The following is a 21,466-nucleotide window of genomic DNA, read 5'->3' as shown; positions in this document are numbered from 1 at the left end:
TTCTCGTAAGAACTATCTAACAATCTTCTTAGTTTGAGTTGGTTAATTATGAACATTTTAGACTGATTTACATAATTATTGTGAACCTTTCCAAGTTAAGATCACAAGACAAACTTTTTCAAAAATAAAAGTTTAGAAATATTGTGACATAACAAACAGCCAAACAGGTACACGACCTTTATTTTTCTATTTTTGTTTCTTTTTTTTTTCCCCTAAATATAAATCTTTACGACATGAGCCTACCTTTTTTGAATGCTACTAGCTCTATTACATTGTAGTATCTGTTCATATACTTTCTCAACCTACTGAAACACAAAAAACTAATAACGCCTCTACTGAGGCTCAAACTTACAATCTTCCAAATGAAAGTCCAACCCAGATACCATTAGACCACATAGTCCTGGTAACATGAGTCTACCTTAAGACTTTTCTAATTGACAAAAGTCTTGATATGTAAAACTTAAAATTTTAAAAAGAATTTAAGCTTTAAAATCTCACCAAAATTTTATGCAAAATCCAAAATTTTGCCAATACTAATCACATTATCATCATTAGCTGGTATGAACATTTGCTTGAGGAATTTGGACCCTGAATGAATGGCTAAAGAATCAGTACTTTTTGACCCATGGGAGAGTGGAATCCTATATATGATTATAATGCTTTTTTTTTTTTTTTTTGTTGCGCTTTCGTATGAAAAGGAGAAACTTGAACTGAGAAAACAACAATGTCGTAGGGTGTAGGGCTACTGTTTTGATATGACTGGATTGTGAGTAGCAAGATTAGAAGATAATATCAGTGTCGTGTTCGTAAACACTACCTTAGAAGCATTTACGACAAGGGTGTCGCATGCTCCCGACAGGACTCACATATTAACAGGACAAAACCTGTCTATATGAACTCAGACAAAGAATGGAGAATTCGTGTGTTCAAGTGAAGTGGGAAGGGTGGATTATATACTATAACCGCCCATTCCTTACCAGCCATGGAGAAGTGCGACAAAGATGGAGAGCAAATGGGATCATTCCTTACCAGCCATGGAGAAGTGCGACAAAGATGGAGAGCAAATGGGAATGATGGAGAGCAAATGGGACCATTCCTTACCAGCCATGGAGAAGTGCCACAAAAAGATGGAGAGCAAAGGTTCATGTAGTGCGGACAAGGTGGTCAAATGATCCACAAGCCGAGCGGAGCGGGCGGCGACGACGCACACGAGGTTTCCCCTTATTCCCTCTCCATAACACTTCAAGCCTTCTAAAAAGGGTTGGAGTATAAAAGGTTAGAAAAGATATATGGGTTAGCCAAGCAATGTGGGACAACTAGATAGAGACAAACTTAATGGATGCCTCTTAAATGTTCCCAACAATCCCCCACACATTTAAGGTGGCAAGGCTATACCTGATAGCGCCTGAGCAAACATAAGAGCTAATTTCCATATCAGTGTATGATACATGAACTGACATGTAGTAGCATTAAGTAACTTGTTACCCGAGAGTGAATTGGATCGTGAACTCATCGGTTAGTCGAGTTTTGAACTTAAATGCGCTCATTAACTCTAAAGAATCCCTATTTTAGTCTATCTCAACATAGACATTTCACTCTGTCAAGTCTATCTCAATATAGACCACCCATAGCAGGCTACAGAGTAGGCACTGTTCTCTACAGTCCTTTAATATAAGTCTTTCCGTGACTTCGTTTGACCACAGAGGTGGTATCCATCACGAATTTCTTACATCATTGAGTTTCAAACCCATCTCCCTTGAAGTATCAAGGATGGCCTTCCGATTTAGACCTTTTGTGAACAGATCTGCAATATTCTTTTCAGATCTCACAAATTCCATTGTGATCACCCCATTTAGTATCAACTGTTGCACAGACTCATATCTGAATCTTATGTGTCTTCTTTTGCCATTATAGACACTATTTTGCGCAACGCAGATGGCATTTTGTGAATCACAATGTACAGGAACAGCAGGTGCTGGACACCCCCACAATGGCACGTCTGCCAATAGGTTTCTTAGCCATTCGGCTTCTTGGCTTGCCAGATCTAGAGCTATAAACTCAGCTTCTATAGTTGATCTGGCAATGCATGATTGTTTGGTTGACTTCCATGATATAGTAGCTCCACACATAGTGAATACGTATCCACTAGTTGAGCTTACATCATCGCTGCCGTTTACCAAATTCACATCACAATACCCTTCTAGCACGGCTTGGGATCCTTTATAATCAAGACCCCAGTTTACTGTGCCTCTAAGATATCGAAGTACTCTTTTTAGTGTATCCTAATGTGGAGCACTAGGGTTGTGTGTGTAGCGACTGAGCTTGTTTACTGCGTATGCAATATCAAGTCTAGTGTAGTTCATAAGGAACATTAGACTTCCGATTATCTTCGCATACTCCTATTATGACACACTAGCCTCTACGTTCTTTGACAATTTGACACTAGGATCAAAAGGAGTCTTGGCCGGAGTTACATCATAACTCGCAAACTTCTTTAGAAGCTTCTCCGTATAATGGCTTTGAGATAAAAGATAACTTCTCTCAGTTTTTGTAACTTTTATCCCAAGTATTACATCAACTTCCCCTAGATCCTTCATGTCAAAGTTGTCACATAGAGTTCTTTTAGTCTCATTTATAGCCTTAATATTAGAGCTAAAATTTAACATATCATCTACATTGAGACAGATAATCACAATGCTAGACTCTATCTCTTTAGTGTATAAGTAGGCATCTGACCGGTTAGTAGAATAACCCAGATCTAATAAAGTTTTATGAAATTTTTCATACCACTACTTAGGAGCTTGTTTCAAGCTATATAGAGATCTCTTGAGTCTACATACTTTCCCTTCTTGACCTGGAACAACACATTCGGGAGGTTGTTCCATGTAGATTTCTTCTTCTAGTTCACCATTGAGAAACATTGTTTTCACACCCATTTGATGAACTATCAATCTGTGTAAAGATGCCAAAGCAAATAGAACACAAATGGTTGTTATCTTTGTTACTGGTGAGTATGTATAAAAGTAGTCTTCACCGAATTTTTGAGTGTAGCCTTTGGCCACTAGTCTGGCCTTGAACCTTTCAATTGATCCATCTGGTCTCAATTTTCTTTTAAAGATCCATTTACAACCAATTGGTTTACAGCCCTTTGGTAGATTAACCAATTCACATGTGTTATTAGACTGTATAGAGTCTAATTCACTCTTAACAGCTTCTTTCCATAGCGTGGAATATACCGGGTGTATAGCTTCTTGAAAGGTTTTTGGTTCTTCTTCTAAGACTAGTTGACATATGAATTGATCATGAAGTTCATTCAGGTCTTCAATTCTGTCACATATGTTATGAAATCAGAACGAAAGTGTTTCTCAATTCTAAGCCTTTTACTTCTTCTAGGCTCTTCAGAATTACTTATGAGGCTGGGAAATATAGTAGGAGAATTTTGATAAACGCTGTCATCAGGTAAAGCATAAGCATTCTTCATCGAGAATATGTTTTCAAAGAAAATAACATTTCTAGATTCACACATTGCACGATTTTCTAAGCACATAAATCTTTATGCAGCACTATTTTCAGCATACACAACAAAGATGGCATCCAAAGTTTTAGGTCCCAGGTTGGGCTTCTTGAAGGACGGTAGTCTTACTTTTGCCAAGCAGCCCCATACCTTAAAGTAGTTCAGATTAGGGGCATGCCCCTTCCACAACTCATAGGTGATTCTTTCAAACCCTTTGTGCGGTACTCTATTTAAAATGTGGTTTGCTGTTAGAACAGCTTCCCCTCCCCCCCCCCCCCCCCCCCCCACAAAGAGTCCGGAGCACCTGAACTGATCAGCATTGCTTGATCATTTCTTTAAGAGTTCTATTTTTTCACTCAGCAATGCCATTTTGTTGAGGAGTTTACGGTGCTGTTACTTCATGAATAATGCTAGAATTTTCACACAGACTTTTAAGAGTGTTTGATTCATATTCTCCTCCTCTATCGAATTGAACTCTATCATATTGAAGTCTTTTAATCTTTTTGTCTAACTAGTTTTCTACTTCAGTTTTAAAAACCACAACTTTTTGTTCGGCTTCATCTTTTGATCTCAATAAGTAAATTTTTGTGAAACGTGAGAAGTCATTAATAAACGTAATATAGTGTCGTTTTCCACCTCTACTTTCAGTGGTTTTGAAATCTGCTAAGTCGGTGTGAATAAGTTCTAAAATAGATGAAGTTTGATTATTCACTGTTGAAAACGATTTTCTAGCAAATTTAGCTTCAGCGCAAGTTTCACATTGTGTGCATGCATCGTTGGAAAACTTTGGCAATATATTCATGCTTTTCAATTTATTTAAACACTTTGTACCAACATGTCCTAATCTACAATGCCAGATATTAATTGAAACAACAATGTAAGCAGAAGAAGAAGCTTTGTTATTAGCAATGTTTGGGATGAAATCATGAATGGTTGAAGGGGAACCATCTATTTTAGTATGATTTCTAGCTACAGAAGCATCTAACACAAAAAGGTCTCCACCCAAATATCCCTTTCCTAGATATTTCCCACAATGAGTCAGAACCAGTCGGTCAGACTCAAAAATCATTTTTATTCCAACTTTATTGAGCAGGCCTCCGAAAATCAGGTTTCTACGAAGGGAAGGGACATATAACACATTTTGCAATAACAATAGCTTCCCAGAATAAAGCATTAACTCTATTTTTCCTCTACCACTTACCTTAGAGATGCTAGAGTTTTCCATGAACACTTGTTCTTCTCCAGTGTTGGGCTCGAGCACCTTGAATAGGTCCTTGTTGTTGCAGAAGTGGCGAGATGCCCCTGTGCCCACAACCCACTCGCCTGGCTCTCCCACCATATTGACATTGGTTATCACAGCTGCTACTATGTTCGAGTTTTCTGTGTTTTCCAGCAAGTGTGCCTGGTTCTTTGGCCCCTCATTATTTGGCTTCTGATTAGTCTAGTTTGTGGTTCCTTGTCGGTGATAATATTGTGTAGCACGGTGGCCTCGTTTTCCACAAATGAAACATTCATTATTGTTTTTTCCCTTTTTCTGAATTTTCCCATTTTTGACATGATTGTTGTTGTTTGGTTTTGAGTTCTTCTTTTGGTTTCTAGTATTTTTACCAGACTTTGACCTATTAAAACCAACATTCGTTTCAACTACATTAGCTTTAAAATTATCAGAAAGAACACCAGACCTGTGTACCATACAATTTTCTTCTTCGATATTTAGACTATTGATCAGCGGCTGCAACGTGTAATTCCTGCGTTCGTGCTTCATTTTGTTTTTGAAGTCCAACCACGAATCAGGTAGTTTATCAAAAAATGAATTAGACAGAAAGGCATCGTTCACCACAGACCCTTCTACTTTCATGTTAGCAACAAGATTTTCAAAGTCATGTACCTGTTCAGTGATTGGTTTGGCATCCGTCATCGTGAAATGCAACTAGCGACCCACAGCATATTTTCGCCTTCCATCATCGTCAGCGCCATATTTCTCTTGCATTAAATCCCAAATCAGTTTAGCTGACTTATGCGGCGAGAACATGTCAAACAAAGGATTGGTAACTCGCTATAGAATGGATGTACTAGCAGTTTTGTTGTCCTTCTCGTACTTGATACGAGTTGCCTGGGGAATCGAAGAAGCCAGCGTCGAGGTCGACTTTGGATCTGTGGGAGCTATCGTCGACTTTGGATCCATTGAGGCATCGGAGGTGGCTTGTGTGTCTGGCGTTGCAGTTTGCGTAAGCGACTGGACATCAGACTTAGTGAACTTCTCAAGATCCTCAGAGATTACATAATCCACATCTTTGGATTCCAGAAGCATCATTATTTTGGCATCCCATCTTCTATAATTTAAACCACCCGTGAGTGGTTCAATGGCAGCAACATCAGAAGTGGGATTCGAGGTTTGAGACATCGTTGAATTCAAGTAAATTTTTTAATTGTTGCGCTTTCGAATGAAAAGTAGAAACTTGGACTGAGCAAACAACAATGTCGTAGACTTTAGGGCTATTATTTTGATATGGCTGGATTGTGAGTAACAAGATTAGAAGATAATATATGTATCGTGTTCGTGAACACTACCTTAAAAGCATTTACGACCAGGGTGTTGCATGCTCCCGACAGGACTCACAGATTAGCAGGACAAAACCTGTCTATATGAACTCAGGCAAAGAATGGAGAATTCGTGTGCTCGAGTGAAGTGGGAATGGCGGATTATACACTATAAGCTATAACCGCTCATTCCTTACCAGCAATCGAGAAGTGCGACAAAGATGGAGAGCAAAAGGGACCTGTACACACGTTCATGTAGATATCAATGTAGTGCGGATAAGATGGTCAAATGATCCACAAAAATAGGGGGTAAGAACTCCCATCGCGACGCACGAAGTTTCCCCTTATTCCCTCTCCATAACACTTGAAGCTTTTTAAAAAGGGTTGGAGTATAAAAGGTTAGAAAAGATGGGTTAGCCAAGCAATGTGGGACAACTAGATAGAGACAAACTTAATGAATGCCTCTTAAATGTTCCAAACATTTTTAATACTATTAACTTTAGGAATAAGGTTCAAATTGGCCACTGAACGTAACCTGAAAATGCAATTAGGCTACTGAATGAAAAAAAAGTGCAATTAGGCCACTGAACACTCCAAAAATGTGCAATTTCACATTATAGCAGGTTACCCTCAATTTTAGTAGGTTATCTGCTTACGTGGCAGCTGAGTTGGCATTTTTAATAAATTTTAAATAATTTTTAATAAATTTTAATAATAAATTTTTATTTAAAAAAATTTTAAAAAAAAAATAAAAATGACTTTATTTTATTTTTTATTTAATTTTTTTCAATTTTTAATAAAATTTATTATTAAAATTAATTATTAAAAATTATTTAAAAATTATTAAAAATGCCAACTCAGCTGCCACGTAAGCAAGTAACCTGCTAAAATTTATGGTAACCTGCTATCCGGTGAAATTGCATACGTTTGGAGAGTTCAGTGGCCTAATTGCACGTTTTTAAAGTGTCCAGTGGCCTAATTGCACTTTTTTTTCGTTCAGTGGCCTAATTGCATTTTTAGGTTACGTTCAGTGGCCAATTTGAACCTTATTCCTTAACTTTATTACAATGTAGTATATGTTCATATTGTTTGGGGATTGTTAAGATGGCAACTTATTATTCATATCAATTGTTAGGATGAAACACTTACTACTACGCAAAAAGTTATAGCGAGTAACAAATTGAATCTTTTATTTTATTATACTTATGTAGCAATCAACAGTCAACACCACATTTAAACACATCACTGTCGTATATACTACATTAGAAATTTTTTTTAAAATATTGATGTATGTACGGCGGTTATATCGGCAACCACCATATATACTATATTATATTTTTTTCAAATAGATATATATACGGCGGCTAAGCCGGCTATACACCTTACGGGCGTATATACTGCATTAGATTTTTTTAAAAAAAAATATTAATGTATATATGGCAATTATACTAGCAATCGCCATATTAGAGATAAAAATAGGCCAGGCCGAATCAAACTTTAAGAAATTAGGCCTAGGCTTGCTAAAGAAATTCAGGGCCTGAGATTAGGCCTGAGCCTGTATGTAGGCTTTTTTTTAAGGCTCAAATCTAATAGTTGTTGTGACTTAGAAAAAAGTTTGTGACAACAATAACCGAAAAAGAAGATTTATGAATTTACCTGCACAAAGGTATTTATATTTATATAACAATTTTGTTGCTGCTGAAAAATCGTGTGATTCCCAACAACCTAAAAAACTAGTTGCAAATTTTAAAAGTTTAAAAGCTTAAAAGCATGTAATTTCAGCAAGGTGAAAGATATTGCGCAACTAGAAAATTAACGGTTCACAATTTGTCATGGAATTTGAAACAATTTCACATTGAAAATTTTAAGAAATAAGCATAATGCAACGCTGAGATATGACAAAATATAATTTGTATGCATTTAATTTGATTCTCAATCTTACAATTGATAATTATTTATGAAACACATTGCTAGGATTACATACAACATAATCTTAGTAAACTATGAGCATTTTAAACATCTAAAAGAACATCATCATCATCATCATCATTATTATTATTATTATTATTATTATTATTATTATTATTATTATTATTATTATTATTATTATTATCAAGGTCATCATCTTTTGTTTGAGTGTCCTTCGTGCTTGTCTTACTGTTTTTGAGTTCACCATAGAAGTAGGAAGTGATTCCCCAGAGGGAGAGGGCAAGAGAAACGCCCATTCTCGGCTCCAAATTTCTCTTTGAAGAAGACGATGGCCAACACCTCCGTGACGGAGAGTAAGGTGGCGTGTAGAATGCCGGAGAGAAGGGACGAACCGTAGCAACTAACACCCACCATTCCTAGGAGAAAAAGTTGCCACACAATGGCACTACATATTACGACCACATAGGTCGAATCCTCTAGCCTCCGATGAAATTGCCTATCAAATTAAATACACCAATAGTTTAGGAGATCAGAATTCCAGCCAACTTAATTAGTTTCTGGGTGCATGGTTGATTGTGGGTAAGGGTAAGTTTACCAGAATTTCTCATTATCTCGTAAATGGGTTTCATTTTATATAGTTTTTGTCAATTAAACTTTATCATGAAAAGAAATAATTAATAAAAATAAATATTTTAATTGCATGACACGATAAGTTAGAAGTCGTTGCCATCCCGGTGATGGGGGTTTAGATTCTGTAAGCTGAAAATGTTTAAGAAAGTATAAAACAGATACTATATTGTAAAAACTCATAAGTATTTCAAAAAAGAAGTAGTTGGCTATTACATCATGAAGTTTTTAATCGAGCATTCAAGGCATCATGTCATACAAAAGAAAGGACACTTCTAGTGAAGGTCCCAACTATAAAGGTGATTTATTAGGGCATTTAAAATGTTGTGGTGATATTCTCATTTATATTATCATCAAATAGCTTTCAAAAAAAAAAAAATATTATCATCAAATAGCTTTCAAAAAAAAAAATATTATCATCAAATATTCATGCACTTACCTCGGAGACGCTGGAATTTCCCATGAACACTTGCTCTCCTCCAGTGATGGGCTCAAATGCTTTGAATAAATCTTTGTTGTAGCAGAAGTGTCGCGAAGCTCCCGTGTCCACAACCCACTCGTCTGGGTGCCCAATCATGTTGGCCTCAGTTATCATTGCAGCTACAAGGTCAGAATTCTCTGTGTTTTCCAGAAGGTTAGCTTGGTTTTTAGGCCTTTCGCTGTTTGGCTTCTGGCCATTCTGACTTGTAGCCCCTTTGCGGTGATAACATTGGGCAGCACGATGGCCTCGTTTCCCACAAACGTAGCACTCACCATTACCTTTCCCCTTTTTCTGAACTTTCCCACTTCTGACACGGTTGTTGCTATTATTTTTATAATTTTTCTTTTGATTTCTGCTACTACTATCACCAGTTTTTGCCTTGTCAAAACCAGTGTCAGTTTCAACAACATTAGCTTTAACATTGTCAGTAAGAATAACAGACCTGTGAACTAGTCAATTAGCTTTAAGTGTTCTTTCTATTTTCAAACAAGAAATTTCAATTTTGGTCTTATAACTATGGAGGTTTTATTAATTTCAGTCTCTGACTTTTAGAAGTGTCAATTTAGTACCTTAACTATGCAATTTTTGTCAATTTTGATCACTCCGGTCAAATTGTTGGCCAAATTTTGTCGGAAATTTTTAATTGTTAAAATAATTAGAGTATTTTGGTCATTTCACGTCTCTTTTCTTCTTCCAATGCGAGTCCATCCCTTCCTCTCCCGTTTCCGGCGAATGCAATGAACTAAGATGATGGGGAAATGAGGTTTGATGATATTAAAGATAGGGTTTATAGGGAGAAAGAACACCGGAAACGGGAGAGAAAGGGATGGACTCGGCGGAGAAAAAGAAAAGAGGCGTGAAACGACCAAAATATCCTCATTATTTTAACTATTAAAATTTTTCGAAAAATTTGGCCGGAGTGACCAAAATTGACAAAAATTACATAGTTAAGGTACTAAATTGACACTTTTGAAAGTCATGGACTAAAATTAACAAGACCATATAGTCATATGACCAAAATTGAAATTTCCTCCCATCTTCATTCTTCCAATGGGGAATATATGTTGAATATAAATATATGATTTAACATAAGCTTAATAATGTTTAAACTACCAGAACCTAACTTTGTAGTTGTCGAAATTATAGAATAATCGAGATATTTTACCTCTGTCATAGTTTGATGTCTTTTTATTTTCGTTTGGAATGATAGACTTGCAATGAAAAGTTAGTCGTTTTGTCCACCTATTCTTTCTTGAATACTAGATGGTATAATATTTTATCGACTTTATTACAAGGTAATATATGTTCTATACTTTCTCTATTATTGCAGTCGAAAGAGTTAATACTCCACCACTGAGATTTGATTCTGTGACATTTTCTCAAGAAGAGTCACATATGTGCATGTCATCTGAACACAAGGTGCTTAACATGAAATAACTAAGGGTGTGTTTGGTTGGTGGGTTTTGCCCATAGGAATGGGTATGAAAGTGATTGTTGTTGTTTGGTTGATAGGTTTTTATAACACTACTATGGGTTTCGAATACCCCATCAATTGAAAAACTCATACCCTAATAAAATAAGGGTTTCATTCCCTTATTCATTCTCATGCACTACTATTAGTAACCATTCCCTTTCCACTCTACTACCAAACATGCATGTTAAATACTTTCACCAAAACCCATTACCATTACCAAGTATTTGATACCCATTCCGATTCCGATTCCTATGTGCGAACCAAACACACCCTAAGTTACTTCAATTGATTAAATCACTTATTGACTTAGTAATATTCTTGCACCACAATTATTTAATTAATATATAATATATTATTCTATATTGGAAATTCTTACCGAATAATTAAAGTTGGAAACTAAAGTGGAGAATTAGGATCTTCATTCTCTCAATGCAGAACAAAATTAGAGTGTTAGGAAAGAAAAATTAGTAATGACAATCATCCACCATTTCCCATTTTAAGAACATTATTAGATGTTTTCCTTTTTTTCTTTTTGGATATTTTAGTTTGAAAATATTGGGCAACCCCAATCAAGTTGGTTATACAACTAACTTGGTAAATACAAAGGTTCAAAATTCAACTCCCAGAACTGCTTATCTGTCTTCTTAGTTTGAGCTGGTTAGTTGTGGACATCTTAAACTAATTTATGTAATTATGATCTTTTGCAGGTTAGAATCACAAGACCGACTTTCTCATGAATCAAAGTTTAAAATATCGTGACATAACAGTACACAACCTTTATTTTTATTTATTTATTTTTTTTTTTGTTTCTTTTTGTTTTCTAAATATAACATCTTTACAACCTGAGCCTACCTTAACACTTTTCTTATTGACAAAAGTCTTGATATGTAAAAATTTAAAAAGAATTTAAGCTTTAAAATCTCACCAAAATTTTATGCAAAATCCAAAATTTCACCATTAGGTTTCCTCCATCCACATTACAACTTACAACCCATTAAGTTGCCACTAGAATATTTCATTTCCAGTAGTCACATAATCATCATTCACTGGTATGAACATTTGCTTGAGGAATTTGGTCCCTGAATTAATGGCTAAAGAATCAGTACTTTTTGACCCATGGGAGAGTGGAATCCTATATATGATTAATGATGTAGCGAGCCTAGCTTTAGTGTTGATTGTTTTGGGATTGTCAAGATGGCAACTTATTTTTTTATATCAATTGTTAGGTGAAACACTTACTACTACTTAAAAAGTTATAACTAATAACGAATTGAATATTTTATTTAATAACGAATTGAATATTTTATTTAATATACTTATGTAGTAGTCAACATCACATTTAAACACATCACCGTCGTATATAGTACATTAGATTTTTATTTTTTATTTTTTACTGGCAACCACCATATATACTATATTATACTCCGTAATTTTTTTAAAAAAAATTCAAATAGATGTATATACGGTAGCTATGTACACCTTACGGTCCTATATACTAAATTCGTTTTTTATTTTATTTTTTAAATATTAATGTATATATGGCAATTATACTGGGAACCGCCATATTAGGGATGAAAATAGGCCGGGCCAAGTCAAACTTTAGAAAATTAAGTCTGGGCCTGCTAAAGAAATTTAAGGTATGAGTTTAGGCCTGAGCTTGTATGTGCAAATTATGTTGTGCAACCGTGTGCACCATGTATGGTGCACACGGTTGCAAAAACGACGTCGTTTTGACTAAAAACGCGTGTCCCACTTAAAAAAAAAAAAAAAAAAAAAAAAAAAAAAAAAAAAAACAGGTTCGATTCCCAGCAATAGCATTTTTTTGTGCATAACTTGAATTGTATTCCCACGGTGCAAAGAATGCATGGCAAATGCATGGTGCACACAGTTGCACAGCATAACTATTGGCTTGTATGTAGGCTTTTTTATAAGGCTCAAGTCTGAGCCTACAATTAGCTTGACCCCTATTAAAAAGCCTATTTATTAATATGTAGGCTATTAATTTTTTTTTTTAATATACCTAAAACTCATTGTGACTCTGAAAAGAATTAGTGACAACAGTGACCGAGAAAGAAGATTTATGAATTTACCTGGACAACGATCAAGAATCATTGCCTCGTAGTCACAGAGGAGAGAGTGAGATGAGAGAGATAGATTTACAGAATTAGTATTTAGAATTGAGATTTTGTGGGGGTAAGGGTTTGGTAAATGGTATATATACTTAGGGTTATATTGTAAATATAAAAATATGAGGTTAAATGGTTACCGTCCACCTACTTATCACGAATGGGTATATGGTAATAGATAACCAAAGAACTCCGTGGTTAAGCATGCTTGGAACCTATTGCAAAATAAGCAAATTGCAGGTTTGAGATCCAACAAAATAGAATTGGTATGCATTTAATTTGATTCTCAATCTTACAATTAATAATTATTTATGAAACACATTGCTAGGATTACATACAACACAATCTTAGTAAACTATGAGCATTTTAAGCATCTAAAAGAACATCATCATTATTATTATTATTATCAAGGTCATCATCTTTTGTTTGAGTATCCTTCGTGCTTGTCTTACTGTTTTTTAGTTCACCATAGAAGTAGGAAGTGAATCCCCAGAGGGAGAGGGCAAGAGAAACGCCCTTCTCGGCTCCAAATTTTTCTTTGAAGAAGACGACGGCCAACACCTCCGTGACGGAGAGTAAGGTGGCGAGTAGAATGCCGGTGAGAAGGGACGAACCGTAGCAACTAACACCCACCATTCCTAGGAGAAGTAGTTGCCACACAATGGCACTACATATTACCACCACATAGTATGTTTCTTCTTTCAGGTCGAATCCTCTTGCCTCCGATGAAATTGCCTGTCAAATTAAATACACCAATAGTTTAGGATATCAGAATTCTAGCCAACTTAATTAGTTTCTGGGTGCGTGGTTGATTGTGGGTAAGGGTAAGTTTACCATAATTTTTCGTTATCTCGTAAATCGGTTTCATTTTATATAGTTTTTGTCAATTAAAATTTATCATGAAAAGAAATAATTAATAAAAGTAAATATTTTAATTGCATGACACGGTAAGTTAGAAGTCCTTGCCATCCCGGTGGTGAGGGTTTAGATTCTGTGAACTGAAAATCTTTAAGAAAGTATAAAACAGATATTATATTGTAAAAACTCATGAGTATTTCAAAAAAGAAGTAGTTGACTTTTACATCATGAAGTTTTTAAATGAGCATTCAAGGCATCATGTGATACAAAAGAAAGGACACTTCTAGTGAAGGTCCCAACTATAAAGGTGATTTATTAGGGCATTTAAAATGTTCTGGTCATATTCTCATTTATATTATCATCAAATTAAGGGCAATGATATTTTCGATCCTTAAAGTTATACCTATAGTGGAGGATCAATCCCAAAGTTATTAAAAGTGTAAAATTACTGTTAGAATCTTTTTATTTTATTTTTTATGTAGCATTTTTAATCTTGCATAATAAAAATCGGTAACTTATTAACAAAAAATAAAATGTGTTAGCCCTAATCTAACAAGGTCTTTTTTTATTATTTTGCATAGCCTTCTTTCTCCTACAAAAGTGATTTAACCAACCTACTTCATTCACTTCCCAATTTAAAAAGTGTAAGGATAACTTTGAGAATCAATTGAGCTTAGAATAATTCTCACGCTTTGAAATTGGTGGCCCAAAATGTTATATAGGAAGAAGACCAAAAAGACACGCCAAATGAAGACAGCAAATTATTCTGTGTACTCCCAAGGTCGATCCGAGTCTAAAGATATACAATTTATATACTAATAAATGTTCACAATTTACCTTTTAAAAATTCACAATTTGTGATGACCATGTATTGTATCAACAAATTCTAAAAACTTATAAACATAATTTATATTCTAAACGTTCATAGTTTCAATACTTAAAAATACACAATTTAGGACCAAGGTCTACCTTGCAAGGTGAACCCTAGTCCATGTTATAACACTTGAAATTAAGACTGTTGTCTTCTTCTTTTTCTTTTTCTTTTTTTTTTGAAAAAAAAAATAAAAATTTTTACAAACATGATTGGAAACACAACTTTAACAAAAGTAAGAAGTTAATTTTACACCCTCAATAATTTAAAAATTAATTCTACAACCGAGGGATTAAAAAATCATTTCCCCATATATTCACTTCATTCTTTTTTACACTTTTTAAAATTGCTGCAAATATACGGATAACACAATATATCCACACATTTATATATACTAGTTTTTTTACGCGCTTTGCGCGAATGGGATAATGCCCAATGATTATTTTTAAATAAGTATTTCAAAGTATATCAATGCAATATTATATCGGAGATGTTCATGCATATGCAAATAAATATTGAATTTGTTTATATAAATCGATAATTCAAAATATATAAATGCAAGATAATATTTATTGAATTTTCTAATCGATATTTGGTAGTGGTAGTTTTCCCCTACATGTTTCATGCATTGTGAGATGTGTGTGTAGGTTATCATGTGAAAGTATTGAACAAAATATTAATATTTATTATATTTGTATAAAATACTTAATTGGTAAATAAATATATATAATGTATTTTGTATTATAACTTTGATATTTAATTACAAGATAATGTAAAAAGAAGATAATGGATAATGCAATGAATATAATAAATTGATAAATTTGAAGGTAATGAATCTTTGAATTGTAGAAAATAAAGATAATATAACTAATGAAATTATATCTATTTTTAAATTTTTTATAATGAATAGTTTTTTTTTTTTAAATAAATGCATTATAGACATCTAATTCTAAATTAAATATGTATTATTTTTTGTTGTAGCTACTACTTTATTTAGTTTAATAAGAGTAATAAATTGGCGTATATACTTTTCATCAACAATAATGCAATCATTGATTTTTTTTTAAAAAAAAAAATACATACAAAAAATATTAATGCAAAAGTATAATTGAAATATTAAGTTTTTTTTTTTTTTTTCTGATCTAAATAATCAAAAGAATATTAAGTTTTTTTCTGATCAAATGATTTTTAAATTTCTTGATTTATAATCTTTGATGCTTAACTTTGAATGTTATATATTTAGTCAGACTAATTATTTGAACAAACTTTATGTTAAATTTTATATTATATATATTTTATATTTTAAATATATTTTAACATATTCGTAGTATATATGTTTAACAATTATGCCAACTCTAATTGGGATGTGGTTCGAAACTAAGACTTTTCTTATAGAAATTAATGTATAAGTTAAAATAATAAATACTTAACGGAATATTCCGTTAGTAAAGTTTATGCTAACGGAATTTAGGTTATTTAAGGGAAGAAAATAATATAATAGAGGGTAAATAAGGAAAATCAATAAAAAATACTAAAATAAAAATAATATGAACCATTCATTTTAAGAAACAATAGTATAATATGAACCATTCATTTTAAGAAACAATAGGACCGACATTTTTTTGTTCCAGTTAAGGGCCTAACATTATTAGCGCTTATTAAAATTGTAGATAAAAATAATATGAACCATTCATTTTAAGAAACAATAGTATAATATGAACCATTCATTTTAAGAAACAATAGGACCGACATTTTTTTGTTCCAGTTAAGGGCCTAACATTATTAGCTCTTATTAAAATTGTAGATTGTAGATATAAAATACCCATAGGAATGCTTTAATCATATAATAAAATACTATCCTCTCTGACCCACTCCCATTCCGGTCCCAGCTCTACCTCATGTTACTGTCACGTTACAATTAATTGAAAATGGCAAAATACGATCCAGACAGAGCTGTGTATGACTCTATTCAGTGAACTATCTGATCTGGTCAGCTATCGCGACCCATGTTTGATTATATATTCGGAAGGAAAATATTACTTGTAGGCTATCTTTGACAAATCTAGTCGAAAAGATAGTTGAGAGCTGAAAAGTAGTTAAAAGTTGAAAAGGTTAAAGTTAAAAGCTGAAAATTGAAGAGCTGTTAACTAGTTTTTAAGAGTGTTTAGTAAAATTAACCTTGATAAATGTAAAAAGATTAAAAAAGATATTTTCATAAAATTTAAATAATGTGATTTTTTTAAAGGTAATGTGATTATTATATTGTTTTTATATTATTAAAAATATATGAAATATATTTAATTTATATAAAAAAAATTATTTTTATAATATATATGAGATATATATTAATTTTTTTTTTTTTGTGTACATTTGAAGCCCTCAAAGAGAGCGATTATCTGACTCTAAGGTTCGGTATTCTCATAGTGTCAGCGTAGAGCAAACCATGTAGCTCTTCCGGGGCATTGTCAAGGATGTTCGTGCCCCAGCTAGTTGTTTGGCATTAAATTAAAACAAATGAAAAAAAATTAATTGGTAAAGATAAAGGTAAAGGATGTTATTTATTTATGATTGGGTGATAAAGAGTTGTTGATGAAGAGGATGAATAAAGAATATAAGGGAAGAGAAAATGTCAAAAGAGTTTTAATTGATAAGGATAAAGATAGAAAAAAGTTAGGAAGCTGCTAGGTTATTGCTGAAACGCTACCTACTCTTAAACTTAAAGAGAGCTGTCTATAGGCACGTGCATTGAGACCCATATGAAAAAAGTAGTTTACCAGTACCCGCCACACCATGGAGTAAAATTTAAGAAGTAAGATTTGAGAGTTCATGTAGTAAAATTCTATTTCCTATCTCAACTATAAACTATTCACGAGACAACTATTACATTTTATTAATAAAAAAAATAATAGTATGTATAATCGAATTGATAAATTATAATTTTTTTAAAAATACTATGTGTACTCTCATACACAAAATTTTGGTGTAGACATTTGTATTGAAATCACATAAAAAAAAAACAGCTTATGAATACCCGTCATATTAAGAATTAAGGTTTGAAAGTTCATGCCGTAGAAGTTTAATTTTTATATTCAAAATAATTACGAATCAAATCTTATTACAACTCCCAAGTCACATAAGTAAAAAAATGTTATTAGTAAATGATTTTGGTAGGTGATATGTCTTTTCTAGGCCGTAGTGATGCGAAGTTTTCGTAAGTCTTTTGAAGTCTGAACAAAACGGAATCAAGGCGCCGTAATAATTGAATAAAGTGAGATGAGTTGATATTAAAAATCATAAGATGTAATTTAACCTGCAAAATAAATTCCCTGACATTTTAGCTAATATATATAGGGTAAATCATAGTGATTAAGTGAAAATTAGGTGAGAGAATTACTATTCGATAACCACAAAAATTTATCACATTGGACATAAATTCTATATTACATTTATACTCGATTATGTATTTTTATTCACAATCTACCATTAGAAATGAATTGAATTGACCGTGACGACATTATTAGGTGTAATTTTACTGACTCCATGTAATAAATACATCGGAATGACTCTGTTTGTCAAATCTAGTTGAAAAGCTATAAGCTAGGAACTGAAAAGGAGGTGAAAGCTGAAAAGCTATAACCTCGGAGCTGAAAACTGAAGAACTGTTAAGCTAGTTGTTATGATTGAAAGTGTTTGGTAAAATTAACTTTTTGATTAGCTGATAAATCTAAAAATACTAAAAATGACATCTTCATAAAATTTAAATAAGTTTGTTTACATATTAAAATTTAATATTTTGTCTTTAAAAAAAAATTAACATTCTGAAATAAAACTATTAGCATAATCATGATCTAGCATCTCATAATGAAGTAGCAATATTGTTGCAAATCTAATAATAATGATAATAATAATAATATTTATTATAATAATAATAATAATAATATTTGCGGTGAAAGTTGCGGATAAAGGAGAAGAGAAAATGATTTTAATTAGGAAGGGTAAATTATGTCATTTCTTTAAAATAATAAAGATAAAAATGAAAAAAAAATTAGAAAGTTAGGAATTTATTTTGAAATATTATCAAACCAAGCTTATAGCTTATTAGTAGATTAAAATAGAGTATAAGCTCCTAAATAAGTTCTGTCAAACAGAGCCAATGTATAAATGACGCAGGCTCGGGTAGGCCAGACGTTCCCGAGCCGATTGTAGTTTGAATAACAATCTAAAAGTCCCATCTCACAAGCATTAAATGTGCTATCATTTCCCACGCAATTACAATTCTAGTACCCCTAATTTACTCCGTCCAGTCAAAAAGTTATCTTAATGTTATTGAAAAGAAAATTAATAATTATACCATGAAATAAGTCCACTTTGCAAGGTGGACTCAGGTTTAAAATACAACATTTACTTACCAAATATTCACAGTTTACTTTTTATAAAATTGTAAACATTTATTAGCTAAATTGTAAATATTTAGTATGTAAATTATGTATTTTTGGATCCAAGTCTACAGAATAATTTGACAGAGAAGATGCTGTAGATTACCTGGAAATCCTTATTGACGAGCATTCCGACGGTGCAGAAAGCGGTGGCGAAGAAGGACATGACGCACTGCAACTCCAGAACGAAGGCATACGTCATCCCTTCTTTCGCCATCTTGTAAGTGTACTCAATAAGCGGCAGGAAGAAGCCATAGAGCGCCGCCGCTAGGAGCGTGAGCACGAATCCGAGGATGTAATCCTTGGTGGACTCGCCGGCCGGCTTGTCTCCGTCGGCGCCGATGGCCAAGATGGCGGCGGCGGAGGTGAGGAGCACGATGGCGTTGACGGAGAACGGCGTGAAGCGCTGCCGGACGAGGAGGAAGGCGAAGGCGGCGGTGAAAGCGAGCTGCGTGGCGAGGAGGAGGGAGGAGGTGGAGACGGGGAGCTTCGATACCCCGAAGGCGTTCATGTAGCCGTCGATGCCCATTAGCAGGCCGATGAAGGCGGCGGCGAGGAAGATCTTCGGTGTTAAGAAGGTGAGCTTAGCGGCGGGGCCTTGGGCCTTGCGGCGCTGGAAGTAGGCGGCGGCGAGTGGGATGAACGTGACCGGAAAAGAGACGGTTTGGAGCCAGCTTGAGAACCAGACCCTCTTGCCGCCGTGGAGGAAGTAGAGGCGCGTGAGCAAAGGGCCGCCGCATTGGCCAATGGTTAGGATAATACAGCTGAAGATGAGAAAGAGACGCCTCCTCAACCTCAAGTGTGAGCTACCTACAGAAGAAACCTCCATTTCTCAGTTTAATTAATTTCCAACTGGCGTAGAGGACAAGTAGACAAGTAGGTGGTTATTATATAGATATGGAAAAATTAAAATTAAAATATAACCATATAAGAAAAAGTTATACTCCCTCCGTCCCATTTTCCATGTCTTTCTTTCCTTTTTAGTTTGTCCCAAAATGTTGTCCTCTTTCCAAAATTGAACATCAACATCATTCTACTTTTCCAATTTACCCTTATGACTTTTGCTTTTATTTCCAAAAGTAAGAAAAGTGAAGGGCATAATTGAGAAATGACATAGCATTTACTTTAATTCCTTAAAAAGCGTGCAAAAAGCAAATGAGACAACCATTTCGGGACGGAGGGAGTATTTATTATTAAACGGTGATATATGAAATCTGAACTGTGGCACAGTAATCGGAGTTGGTATAAGGTCCACTTGCAAGATGACCCACATTATCCTAAATAGCGTATAAATTGTGAACTTTTAAAATATAAAGAGTTAATATCCAAAATAGTCCCTCGACTATGTCGTAATTACCAATTTGGTCCTCGACTATCAGTCTTACCTAATTAAGTCCTCAACTATACAATTTTTACTCAATTTAGTCCTTTGTCAAATTGACTATTTGTTGACTGTCAAAAGTGGAAATAAAGTTGTAATTTTACAAGTTTTCTCCTTCCTCCTCATTTAGCAGCGCCAAACCATGTAGCAATAAGCTCCGGTTGGGTTCTAAACCTGTCAGAATCGAAGTAGTGGTTATGCATCGGATAGCCCATGAATTTGATTTTCAACGATTTTTTGACGATTGAAATCTGATCGGAGTGTATTGCTGCATGGTTTGGCGCTACTAAATGGAGAGGAAGGAGAAATCTTATAAAATTATAATTTTATCCCGACTTTTGACAGTCAGCAAACAGTCAAATTAATACAGAGGACTAAATTGGGTAAGAATTGTATAGTTGAGGACTAAATTGGGTAAGAATTGTATAGTTGAGGACTTAATTGAGTAAAAGTTACATAATTGAGGACTTAATTGGGTAAGAATGGTAGTTGAGGACCAAATTGGTAATTATGGCATAGTCGATGGACCATTTTGGGTATTAACTCAAATATAAATTATGTTTAACAGTTATAGAAAGTAATTTGTGAATACAATACATGATCATTAAATCCTAATCTGTTAATATTGTGTGACTGCAGTATTTGAAATAAACTTGTGAATACAAAACAAGGTAATCAATTACATATATGTTAACATTATGTGTTCGTAGTATACAAATTGTGAATTTTTAAGAGCTAAATTGTGAACATTTAGTATGTAAATTGTAAATATTTGAACCCTGGTCCACAGAATAATTTGCACAGTAATACGGAGACTGGAAGATAAACCACTCTAGATTACATCTCTCAAAAGTTGAATTCTCAACTTTATGGACTTCCTACACCCGGATCTAAGTAGGGATGGCAATGGGGCAGGGTGGGTGCGGGGATATATCCCTCGCCCCCGCACCCGCATTCCCAATCCACTCACCGCACCCGCACCCGCACCCACGCGGGTAATGAAATTCCTACCCCATACCCGCCCCGTGGGGATTTAGCGGGTGCGGGTAATACCCAACCTGCAACTTTAATTATTAATATTACACTTAAATCTAATAAAAAATTTATACTACAATTCTAATTATCACATGAATTTTTTTATAAGTTCGAACATAACTCTAAAATTTAATAAGAGCCAATGAAGTTAATCGTTAATTGGAACTAAAATGGAGTTGGTAGTATAAATTGT

General features: G+C 34.0%; 1 protein-coding gene across 2 annotated transcripts; it reads right to left on the bottom strand.

The window, feature by feature from the left end:
- Positions 1-8,128: 8,128 nt before the first annotated feature.
- On the bottom strand, positions 8,129-19,745 carry LOC109184559 (purine permease 1-like). Of its 2 annotated transcripts, XM_019334582.1 has the most exons (3): positions 18,964-19,745; positions 13,374-13,427; positions 8,129-8,443 (listed from the first exon to the last, which is right to left on the bottom strand). In XM_019334582.1, exons 1-3 carry the CDS (start codon positions 19,684-19,686, stop codon positions 8,225-8,227), a joined length of 996 nt encoding a protein of 331 aa, XP_019190127.1. In that variant the 5' UTR covers positions 19,687-19,745; the 3' UTR covers positions 8,129-8,224. The 2 variants fall into 2 exon arrangements, with proteins under 2 accessions (XP_019190127.1, XP_019190125.1); XM_019334580.1 differs by lacking the exon at positions 8,129-8,443 and having other exon boundaries at positions 12,934-13,427.
- Between the last annotated feature and the right edge of the window lie 1,721 nt (positions 19,746-21,466).

The sequence above is a fragment of the Ipomoea nil genome, unplaced genomic scaffold (genome assembly GCF_001879475.1).
Source record: "Ipomoea nil cultivar Tokyo-kokei standard unplaced genomic scaffold, Asagao_1.1 scaffold1262, whole genome shotgun sequence".
Lineage (NCBI taxonomy): Eukaryota > Viridiplantae > Streptophyta > Magnoliopsida > Solanales > Convolvulaceae > Ipomoea > Ipomoea nil.
The sequence above is the reverse complement of the archived record's forward strand: the minus strand, read 5'-3'. Positions and strand labels throughout refer to the sequence as shown.